The 12,082-nt window shown below is 38.7% G+C and overlaps 2 protein-coding genes across 2 annotated transcripts; both read right to left on the bottom strand.

The window, feature by feature from the left end:
* Positions 1 to 424: 424 nt before the first annotated feature.
* Positions 425 to 1,224, bottom strand: LOC111776234 (protein LIGHT-DEPENDENT SHORT HYPOCOTYLS 3-like). Its single transcript, XM_023655629.1, has one exon. The coding sequence runs from the start codon at positions 1,151 to 1,153 to the stop codon at positions 599 to 601; it is 555 nt and encodes a 184-aa protein (XP_023511397.1). The 5' UTR covers positions 1,154 to 1,224; the 3' UTR covers positions 425 to 598.
* Positions 1,225 to 7,016: 5,792 nt separating this feature from the next.
* Positions 7,017 to 11,545, bottom strand: LOC111811214 (rho-N domain-containing protein 1, chloroplastic-like). The gene is made up of 2 exons (XM_023697967.1): positions 11,354 to 11,545; positions 7,017 to 8,400 (listed from the first exon to the last, which is right to left on the bottom strand). Exons 1-2 carry the CDS (start codon positions 11,391 to 11,393, stop codon positions 7,196 to 7,198), a joined length of 1,245 nt encoding a protein of 414 aa, XP_023553735.1. The 5' UTR covers positions 11,394 to 11,545; the 3' UTR covers positions 7,017 to 7,195.
* Between the last annotated feature and the right edge of the window lie 537 nt (positions 11,546 to 12,082).

The raw sequence follows: 12,082 nt of genomic DNA, 5'->3' as shown, positions 1-12,082 counted from the left end.
ATGCTAGAAGAGGTTCACACACACTTATAAATGGTGTTTTGTTCTCTTCCCAACCAATTTGGGATCTCACAATCCACCCCTTCGAGGCCCAGCGTCCTTGCTGGCACATCGCTTTATGTCCACCCCCTTCAAGGCTCAGCCTCCTCGCTGACACATCGCCCAGTGTTTGGCTCTGATACCATTTGTACGCCCCAAGCCCACCGTCAGCAGATATTGTCCTCTTTAAGCTTTCACTTTCGGATTTGTCCTCAAGATTTTGAAAAGGCATCTATTAAGAACAGATTTTCATGCCCTTATAAAGGGTGTTTTGTTCTCCTCCCGAACTGGGTGGGATCTCTCCAAATCTTCTCTAATTTGGATTGATTAGTCAGAATTTCACATTTTTAAGAAAAACCCACCTCAAAATTCCAAGAAAGAGATGAGATTGATGATTAAATTTGTAATTCATAAAGTGGGTTACACCTTAAAACCTTACAAAAACATCTCAAACCCTAGAATTGATAGATAAAAAGCAGCATAATGATGATGATAATGATGATTAAAGAAGAAGGGTACCCTCTAATTGGCTTCCATGATTATAAAGTTGCTTTTTTTTTTTTTAAGCTCCATTGGAAGGTTGAGGGAGCTGTTGTTGTTGTCGTTGTTGTTGAGGGCGCTTTCGTTTCTTCTTTTCATAGCTAATTCCTCTTGCTTTAGACTGCAAATCACGAACCTCACGAAGATAAAGCCTAACAGCACGAGCACCAAAAGGGTTAGCTTCAGGCATCCCACCATTCTCTTCAAAGGCAGCTCGAAGGCGGCCAATAAGGGCATCAAGGCTACCCCAAGCTTGGCGTAGAGGGCAAGGACATGGAGCTGGTGGGTTAGGATGGCCATAGAAAGGGCAGATCGGAGTATGCACTTTGGTCTTACCAAATTGGTCCAAATAGCGAAGGAATTCAAGAACATGAGCTCCACTACACCTTGAAAGAGCTAATGGCGGTCGGTGATTTTTAAGGTATTGACAAAATGTGTTCCAATCTCGCCGTTTTTGATTCTCATAGCGGCTGTTTGATGAAGATGAAGATGACCCAATACCTAAATTTTGAAGATTTGACACTCCAAATTGTTGGGTGTTGTTGAGACCTTCAAATTCAGGGATTATTGAATCCATTTGGGTTCCAAAAATTTGTGTTCTTTTCAATTAGGGTTTGTGGAAATAAATATTGAAGGAGGAGAGAGAAATTGATGAATATATTTTGATTATACTAAAATGTTTGCTAGTCATGAAAAGCAAGACAGTGGACAAAAAGAAAGAAAATCTAAGACACAAGATTTGATTTATTTGATTGGAATTATTAAAATCTCCATTCTTGAAGTGTGTGTAAGAGCCTTAGTGAGAGAAAGAGAGGATTTTTATCAACTTTTTTTCATGGGATATGAGAAGAAACCACAAAAAGAACAGCAAAACAGCTGATTTTTAGCTTCATCTTATGTTTTGAGTAGATTATGGTTTCTGAAAATGTTCTGTCTTTGGTTTCTGAGTATGTTTTGTGTTTGGTTTTAACCCAAAAAGGAGTTGAAGAGGTAATTAATTGAGTTTTTGGTGTTATTATTGTTGTATTGAATTGTTGAGAGAGAGAAGTTATAATGGTACTTCTTTTGGTGAAAAGAGGTGGACATTAGGTTTAGATGGAGACACCCAAAAAGCTTGAAACATGATATGTTTATGGACCCGTCGTCCCGGTGGTGTCGGTTTAGATCTCAAGCTAATAAGTTTATCAATTTAGATCTTAACGTTTTATAACTGAATCAGAGCTTTCGTTGCTGGTTTTTGCTTGATTTCGTTTAAAATCAACTCAAAATCACCAAATAAGATGAATGTTCTCTCGTATGGCCAAATCAAGTATGAAAAAAAAAGAAAAAAAAGTTAAGACATGATTTTTCTCAACCAAGTCGAGGATAGATCTTAACGTTTCATAAGTGAATCAGTGCATTCGTTGCTAGTTTATGCTTATTTTCGTTTAAAATCACCAAATAAAAAGGATGTTCTCTATCCTAATTAAGTAGCGAGAAAGAAGATAAGATACTACTAGAGATATCTAGTAATAAACGTGTGAAATTTTTTATTCATTTACGAAAGTGTAACGGCTCAAACTCATCGCTAGAAAATATTGTCTTCTTTATGCTTTCTCTTTCGGGCTTCCCTCAAGGTTTTTAAAACGCGTCTACTAGAGAAAGGTTTTCACACCCTTATAAACAATGTTCCGTTTCACTCTCCAACTGATATGAGATCTCACATAAAGTTTAAGGTTTTTAATTAATATAGTTATTAGTCCGTGACGGTAAGTGATAAGTTTAGAGGTATAAGCTGATATTCTTAAATTACAAACAGTATCCACGAACCTCGTCATTTGTTTAAAAAATACACGAACACTTTCAAAAGTTTCACAATTACCCTTGAAAACCTAAAATTCTAGAATTTCAAACAGAAATAGGGATCAGGAGCGTCATACCGATAACCTAGCTATAACGAAATTTAGATCACTACACTGTTACAAATCTCAATTTTCATATGAAATTCGGTAAGATTCCTACTCCAATGATAAATTTTCGATTCGCTAGATTGATATTTGTTTTCGATATCTTATACGAACCACGAGGCTTGAGAAGGAATAGTTATAGCTTTAGGGTAATCTTGGATTTGCTTAGGATGCCAATTGGGTCTTAATCACATTCAACTACAATTGAACAAAGTTTAATGGCAACTTTGTTGGATCTCTATAGAATAAATGCCATGAGCATCCTAAGCTTTTTTGCATCACCAAATTGTGCATTCAATTGGAAGAAGAAAATAATAATGATAAAGTAATCAATAAAGTAACGAAGCGTATCAAATCTCAATGCTTTGGTCACCACTTTTCATTTCTCGTTTGTTCATGGCGATTTGTTTTTCGAGCGACTCAAGCAATAGATCGTTACTGAAAGATTTGAAATAGTTATAAATATACAATAATTTAAGACTATTAAAAACGTGTGTGCATTTAATAAACATCATTTCAAACAGTACATTGAATTTAAAACAACCAAATACAATCAAGCGTTTAAAGCACGACTAACACAGTTGACAAAACAAACAGGACAATAATTAGACATTTTTTTAGACTAACCTAATTATTTGAATGGTGAATTTTTTTCAGGCTAGCTCAACCCGAAAAGGGTTTTCAGGTCCTCTTGTGCCACCTTTGTAAGAACGCGTTTCGCGAGTAGGAAGAGGAGTGTTGTTCTTAATCGACTTTGCTACGATCCCACTGAAGAAAAAAGAGAGTCGAGAGTTTGGGGTGCTCCTCTCTGAGCTCCCGTTTTTAAATCCTTTCAAGAGAATAACGGAAATCCAGAATGAAAGTAAAACAATCTAAATTGTGAGTGAGACTTTTCTAGTTCCTCACAAGAGCCTGTTTCGAAAAGACAAGACGCTGGATATTTAATTTAAATCGTTGTTTAATAAAAAATAAAATGTTCTACATTTATTTATATATTTTTATATAACTCAAGAAAATTACATTATAAAAACTAAAAGAATTATTTATAAAATTAAAAAGAATATATGTATATATAGTTTTTTTTTTAAAATTTGCATTATTTGGATTACATAATTCTATATTATTTTTAAAAAAATAAATTGTCAAAAAAATAATTGTTGAATCCATTTAATTAAATAAATAAACATAACTCAATCTAACTAAAGGTGGGTAAGGCATTTAATTTCTAGGCTTCTTGGACAATTTTTTTTTTTCTTTTTTTCTTTTTGAAAAAAATTAGAGTCTAAAAAAGAAAACGTTTGATATTGTAATCATTATTGTTATTTTGAAAAAGATGCCTACTTTTTTGAAACATTGGCTAGTCAAATTGATGGATCATTTGGAAATAAATGGTCCGTTTATGCCTCTCACGATTATAAAACGCAGCTGTTAGGGAGAGGTTTCTGCACCTTTATAAGTAATGTTTTATTTTCTTCTTCAACTGATATGGGATCTCACAATCGACCAAGTAGTGTGCCAACGTCCCGAGGACGTTGGGCCTCCAAAGGGAGTGAATTGTGAGATCTCACATTGGTTGGAGAGGAGAACGAAACATTTCTTATAAGGGTGTGGAAACCTCTCCCTAACAAATGCGTTTTAAAATCGTGAGGCTGACAGCAATATGTAACGGGCCAAAGCAAACAATATCTACTAGCAGTGGACTTGGACGGTTACAATTTAGAATCTATAATTGGCACTTGTCGACCCAACATTTTCCTGCACGTTGCTTGCTTGTTTTGAATTGTTTTAAGAGTAGACTATCCTCATAGACTAATACATGTCATTTCAATACATTTTATTCTATGCCGGTTGACCTCTTATAATTTCACTAAAAAAACATATGAATGAGGACAAAACACGCTGAAGGGGGTTCATGTTGGTCTGTAGGGATATTTTTCACTTTTAGAACCCTTCAAGCTAAGTAAAAAAATGAAACTCTATTGTAGAGACGTAATTGTGTAGCAAAAAATCTCTATCGCAAGTGTCTGATATCAATTTTTAATTTAGTGATCGAGTAAAGAAGTGTTATGGATAACGCCAAATTTTATTCCCAGAGAATTAAATCAAGAACAGAAACGTAGGGAATTGATTTCATTAATGAACTATTGTTTTAATAAGTGAATTATAGCGATTGATTAAGCTGCAATATCAACAATGAATGAAAGAAAATGAACGAATGTCAATTCAACTCATAAAAAACACTAATTTATTGTTACATCGACATTTTAGTCCAAGTCTCGCCATTCACCATTTGAGGCTCCTAAGCCTAAAAAAATCTTCTTCTGACTCTTCCAAAATCCTCTCAAAACTCGACAAAGTGCACAAATCCGGTTTAGAATTTTACTCTTCGAATAGCTCCTCTTAACGATTAAATTTTTTAAAAAAAAAAAAACTAATTATAAGATATCGAGACAACATCGAGATGCTAGAGACAACATATCGAAGTTGTACCCTAGATTCGTGCTATTTTTGAAATTTTGAGATCATAGCAAGATGCCATAAATATCATCCCAACACTAAGATCGAAATCTAAAAAATGGGTACTTTTTTTCGTTCAGTACAATCTACAGACAATCTATGTAATCGAGCTAGACGAAACTTCCCCAAGTCGTAACATCAAGATGCTACACGTGTTAGCATTCTAGCTTGGTTGTAAACAACGCTTCAAATGAACTAGCTGATTTCCTGACTTCGCCATTTTCATGCTCATTTTTAACTCCATGAATCCTCGACGAACACTTCTTTTAATCAATTTTTTCGAGATTTAACCATTTAAAGAAATATTTTCATGAAATTCACTAATTCGACCATCAAATTAAAAGGATATAATTTAACGTAGTGAACGGTCGAATCTTGAGCGTCGAGCCCTACATGGCTACCTTCTATCCTAGACATGTTCCAAACATAACAACAAAACAAAAAGAAACATGTAGAAGATCAACTGACAATACACAGTGTGAGAGTAGCCATTGTCATTCCAAAGTCACTTCAAACAGCAATTTTTATACTTTGTTTTTAGAAAACAAACCAAACAAAACATAATGTTTTTGGTTCCAAGTGAAATGGAATTTATTCCTTTCGATTGTGTGTTGCAAAAGGTTTTTTTGAGTCTCGAGATCTAATTTTTGAAGTTTCGAATCTCAGACTGTGACGAAAAAATATAACGAAGATAAATAAAGTAAGAGTAAAATAAATTAAAAAAAATAAAATACGACAAAAATTGAGTAATTATATCATTTTTTTTAAATACAAAACGTGTTTATAAATTAATTAATAATATCATTTATACGTTTTCAAATTATTGTTCCCCTCTCCAATCGTCCTCGCTAGAACACCGTTCGTTGTCCAGCTCTAATATCATTTGTAGCAGCTCAAGTCCATTACTAACAGATATTGTCATTTTTATTTTTTACTTTCCTTCTCAGTTTCCCATCAAGGTTTTAAAACACATCCACTAAAGAGATGTTTCTACATCCTTACATGGAATGTTTCGTTTCCCTCATCAACCGATGTGAGACCTTACAATATCATATCAATTTGAGACTTCATCACGGTGTGTTTTAACCCTTTGTTGAGTCAAAACAAATTGATACACTTTACCGAGATTCATCGAGTAATTTAGATACTTATCCAAACCTATCCAATATAATGATGTTTAACGTGATGATCATGAAAGCCAGAAACCATTGAGTCTCCCAAATGGTTTGTGATGTCACTACAAGCATCAAGATGTCATCCATCTTCTCAACTTTCTTTCTCGAACACACTGATCAAGAATTGACCCATGAGTTAACTTCATATTCAGAACCTATAAACATTCATCCAACACGACATTATTGTCACATGAACCATGTGCTGAGTAATTTCTACACACCATGTCGAAGCTGACCCTATGACTTAAACTTTGACCTATGGAAAAGAGCACAACGTCGGTACATCCATGCCATCCGATACTATCCTTAAAATTCTATTTCTAGACGAAAACACTCAAATCATTTGTCTTGCATCTCCATGTCTCCTCGATAATACATTCTAATGTATATTTGACCTGACACTCATTCACGTCAAAATCAAAAGGTATCATATGTTAATGTGCCGAGCTTACATCTTTCACTTATACGAACTTAACTCTAGAGTATCTATTTGATATCCGTTTGACGCAAAATTTGGCGAGGCGAGCTAACATTTTTAACTTATACAAACTAAACTCTCGAGATAATAGCCTGAAGCTCCATTTCGCTTCCATTAAACTTGTCTACGACACATTGTTCCTTTTGTTCTTGCTTAAACCTTAACGCCCAATTTTTTTGTGCACGAGATGATGCACCATTCTCCTCGATCACATAAGATAATTCTCCCTCGGTCGTTGATATAGCTCGATGGGCAACACTCACGTGTCACCACTACTTTAGTACACTACGTGAGAGTCACAACCTGTTCTTGAAAAACGCTTTTAAAAAATGATTCATATGAATAGAGATTGCAAGTACTCTGCACCTGTGAAAAGGCTAGCCTGATATACAATCTGGGAAAAGGTCTGTAAAGCTAATTTCAACTCAAAACTGGTCATACAGATTGATTATATTCAAGCAAAACAAAAAAAGCGCCTAAACATCCTGTGCAACATGAAATTTTCATACCTGAGCATTGCTTAGCAACCGCACGAGCTCGCTCTTCTTCATCTTCGAGAACCCTTTCAAACTCCGAGATTTCGCGATCGCCCTCAGCTCAGCAAGCTTCAATGAGTTCAAGTCCTCGTGATCATCATTCTTGGAAAATTTCCCATCGTGTTTAACGTCTTCATCAAATGTGTCATCGACGCCTAATAAATTAAGAAGTTCAGGCTCCATCTCATCAGGTTCGTGCTCTAGCTCGTATGATTCAGGCTCTGGCTCCAACTCGAACTCTTGGTCTGGCTCTGGCTCCTGCTCTGTCTCTCCTTGTGATTGCAGCTCTTCCCAGTGCTCTCGTTCCGACTCCTGTCGAGTCCATACCTTTGCTTTCAGTTGAGAACCTGTCTCGGTTCCGTTAAGTTTCAGTCCCTTTGAATTCACAACATCAATGGAGTTCAAAATACTTTCCCCAGGCGAAATCGGTTGGTACTTCACCACAGGCACGGGGGATTTACGTTGAAAATTTGAAACCGGTCGACTCAAAGACGAGCCTGTTGGCTCTTGAGCCTTCTCTCTCAAATGAGAACTTAGACCGAAAATGCTTGAGCTTTTCCCTTCATCATAAGGACCATTCTCTTTGACATGGTTAAAACTCGAGTCCTTGACACCTCCGCCTCCGCTGCCGCCGCCACCTCTCTTCCCTTGCTCCACTGAATGCCTTCTCAATAGCGTAAGAAGCGAATCGACCGTCTCACTCCCTTTTGTTTGTCCTTGAGCTTCGATTTTCTTCTCTTCTTTCATCGCAGCTCGTTCCCGAAGCTGTGCTTGAATCTTCCTGAAAAGTTCAACAATTTCCTTCTCCCTCGGGCCCGGGGTAGCCGTGGTTTGGGATTTCGAATTGCTCGAGATAGAAAGAAATGGTCCATTCTTCGATGACAATAAATCAGATTCATCGACATGTTCAAGGCTGTCTCTATCCTCATTTTGCCTATTTCTGCTTCTTGAGTAGCCATGCCTATTTTGCTTAGAGAAATCCGAGTACTTCCTATGACCTCCCGAGCTGGCTTGGCACGTAAAAGACGCTCGCAACAAAGTACAGTTTACGGGTCGGAATTTGACTGCTGCATTGATTCTATGTTCGGTACATAAAGAGCGAGAAGAGACGGTGGCTGCTCGTCCAAAAACTCCCGAGCACGGAAGGCATCTGCTATCGGACAGTCCAAAGCCTATATCAAATCAAGAATCCATGTTTATATAAACTTTTAAATTTCCAGCACGAGTAGTAATCAAGATCATATGAAGAAAACTAGAACAAAAATCGAAGTATGATTCCATTATTACATTGAGATCTCATGAATACTGCAAGAACAGAGCAGATTTATTCCCAAACCTTTCTTTTTTATCCAATTTGCTTAACCCTCCATGCGAATTTGGGAATAGATTTTGTAACGGCCCGAGCCCACCGCTGAGCTAGCAGATATTATCCTCCCGAGGCTTTCCTTTTCGGGCTTCCCCTCAAGGCTTTAAAACGCGTTTGCTATGGAGAGGTTCCACACCCTTATAAAGAATGTTTCGTTCTCCTCCACAACCGATGTGGGATCTCACAATCCACCCCCCTTTAAGGCCCAGTGTCCTTACTGGCACTCGTTCCCTTCTCCAAACGATGTAGGACCCCCCATCCACCCCCTTTAGGGCCTAGTGTCCTTGCTGGCACACCACCTCATGTCCACCCCACTTTGGGGCTTAGCCTCCTCGTTGGCACATCGTCTGGTGTCTGGCTCTGATACCATTTGTAACAGCCCAAGCCCAAGCCCACCACTAGCAAATATTGTCCTCTTTGGGCTTTCTCTCAAAGTTTTTAAACGCGTCTGCTAGGCAGAGGTTTCCACACCCTTATAAAGAATGATTCGTTCCCTTCTTCAACCGATGTGGGATCTCAAAATCCACCCCCTTTAAGGCCCAGCGTCCCACTGACACTCGTTCCCTTCTTTAATCAATGTAGGACCCCTCCAATCCACCCCCTTTAGGACCCAGTGTCCTTGCTGGCACACCACCTCGTGTCCACCCCACTTTGGGGCTTAGCCTCCTTGCTGGCACATCGCCTGGTGTCTGGCTCTGATACTATTTGTAAGAGCCCAAGCCCACCATTAGCAAATATTGTCCTCTTTGGGCTTTCCCTCAAAGTTTTTAAACGTGTCTGCTAGGCAGAGATTTCCACACCCTTATAAAGAATGTTTCGTTCTCCTCCCCAACAAATGTGGGATCTCACAAAGGGCGTCGAGAAAACAACTTAACAGTCAAAGGCACTTTCATGATTTGGGCATATATGAACAACCTTATGTTTCTACAACGCAAACCATGTTGTCAGCTTACTTTTGAACATCAATAATGCATCAATAGTGACCGATAAGAAAAAACAACATTAGTTTCTATAAGCACGACTCGAATATAATTGTCAATTAGTTCCCCGAACGGATGGGGGCACATCAATAAATTATGAACAACACTTCAATGTAACTCAAGATAAAGGTATAATAGAGCCCAGAAATTGAAACAGAATACATATCAACAAGATCACGTTCAAGAAACGCCAATATTAAGGCAAGAACATCAAGCAGCTAAACAAATCAATGGGTCAAGTAATCTGTAATAGCCCAATCCTACCGCTAGCAGATATTGTCCTCTTTGGGTTTTCCCTTCTGGATTTCCCCTCAAGGTTTTCAAAACGTGTCTGCTAGGGAGAGGTTTCCACACCCTTGTAAAGCACGTTTCATTCTCCTCCCTGACCGATGTGGGATCTCACAATTCACACCCATTCGTGGCCCAACGTCCTCACTGGCACTCGTTCCCTTCTCTAATTGATGTGGGAGCCCACAATTCACTCCCTTCGGGGGCCAATGTCCTTGCTAACACACCGCCTCATGTCCATCTCCCTTCGGGGCTCAGCCTCCTCACTAACACATCGCTCGGTGTCTGGCTCTTATACCATTTGTAAGAGCCCAAACCTATCGCTAGCAGACATTGTCCTCTTTGGGCTTATCCTTTTGGGCTTCCCCTCAAAGTTTTTAAAACCCGTCTGGTAGGGAGAAGTTTCCACACCCTTATACAAGATGCTTTGTTCTCCTCCCCGACCGATGCGGGATCTCACAATCCATCCCCCTTTGGGGCCCAGCGTCCTCGCTGGCAATCGTTCCCTTCTCTAATCGATGTGGGACCTCCGAATCCACCCCCCTTTGGGGCCAGCGTCCTTGTTGGCACACCGTCTTGTGTCTATCCCCCTTCGGGGCTCAGGCTTCTCACTAGCACATCGTCTGGTGTCTGGCTTTGATACCATTTGTAACAGCCTAAGCCCACCGCTAGAAAATATTGTCCTCTTTGGGCTTCCCCTCAAGGTTTTTAAACGCGTCTGCTAGGGAGAGGTCTCCACACCCTAAAAAAGGAAGCTCCGTTCTCCTCCCCGACCGATGTGGGATCTCATAATCCACCCTATTACGGGGCTCAGCATTCTCGCTGGCACTTGTTCCCTTCTCTAATCGATGTGGGATCCCTCAATACACCCCCTTCGGGGCCAGCGTCATTGCTGGCACATTGCCTCATGTCCATCCCTCTTCGGGGCTCAGCCTCCTCACAGGCACATCACCCAGTGTCTAGTTCTGATACCATTCAATACAGCCTAAGCCTACCGCTAGCAAATATTGTCCTCTTCGAGCATTCACTTCCAGGCTTCCCCTTAAGGTTTTTAAAATGCTTCCGCTAGTGAGAGGTTTCCACACCCTTATAAAGAATGTTTCGTTCTCCTCTCCGATCGATGTGGGATCTCACATCATCCAACTAAGTAGAGAATTTTCAAGCAATCGGAAAGTGGTATTAAGTACTCTAAAACAGAACTTAAACTTGTTGCGCAACAGTCACATAATTTCTCCATAACTTCCACATAGGAAAGGAAAGAACAGCAAAACATAGACAAAATCAAGAACCACAAAACCCTTCCCAAATAGAAATTCAAAATTCAAGAAGCTCAGGGTCCTCAGACAGCACAAAACCCATAAAACTAGAAGAAAATCAGAGACACCCAGTAAATGTAAACAAGATAACACTTAATTTCCAAGCTTCCAAGCAAACAAAGCACAAAATTAAAGAGTACCCAACAACGAATTTGTAGATATCAAGAACAGAAACCTGTAGCGTTGTTAGGAAGAAGATGAGGCAGCTGAGACATTGCTGGTTTGAAGGAAAGGTTTTAGTTGGGGGAAAAGGGGTTTTAGATTTGCATTTCTTTTGAGGATTTTCGCCCTCCGCTATGTTCTTCTTTGCCCTACGGCCTGTGTTTGGGAATATCACCGATAAAGGGAGAGATTGGTTTGGGTTGAGAAATGCGGCATCTTCCTCGGGCGAAGAGGATGTGGTCGGGCCCCATGGGAGACTGGGCTTCCCTAACCATATCTTCCTGGCCCAACCTCAAAATGGCTCTCCTGCTGCCCATGAAAAACCAATAAATATATATATATACTCGTATTTTTTAAAAGTTACCCTATTAATCTTCATATTTGATAAGAAAAAAAAAAAAGAAAAAAAAAATCTATTTTTAGAATGTTGGACGAAAAGTTGTAACATGTCTGAATGTCCTACAAAAAGTCAACTTGTTTGAATATTGTACAAAAAGTTAACATATTTAAATGTCGAAAAGTCAATGTGTCTGAATATTGTATGAAAAGTTAACATATCTAAATGTTGTACGAAAAGTCAATGTGTTTGAATATTGTATGAAAAGTTAATATATCTAAATGTTGTACGAAAAGTCAATGTGTCTGAATATTGTATGAAAAGTTAACATATCTGGATGTCGTACGAAAAGTCAATGTGTATGAATATTGTATGAAAAATTAACATATCTAAATGTTCGTACGA

This window comes from Cucurbita pepo, chromosome LG15, assembly GCF_002806865.2.
Source record: "Cucurbita pepo subsp. pepo cultivar mu-cu-16 chromosome LG15, ASM280686v2, whole genome shotgun sequence".
Taxonomy (NCBI): Eukaryota; Viridiplantae; Streptophyta; class Magnoliopsida; order Cucurbitales; family Cucurbitaceae; genus Cucurbita; species Cucurbita pepo.
This window is presented reverse-complemented; position numbering and strand designations above follow the sequence as displayed.

Excerpts from the sequence above, each read along its gene's own strand:
- LOC111776234 (XM_023655629.1), bottom strand. The coding sequence starts at position 1,153 with ATGGATTCAATAATCCCTGAATTTGAAGGTCTCAACAACACCCAACAA.
- LOC111811214 (XM_023697967.1), bottom strand. The coding sequence starts at position 11,393 with ATGTCTCAGCTGCCTCATCTTCTTCCTAACAACGCTACAG. Across the intron at positions 8,401-11,353 it reads TCTTCCTAACAACGCTACAG|GCTTTGGACTGTCCGATAGC; the intron begins GTTTCTGTTCTT and ends GATTTGATATAG.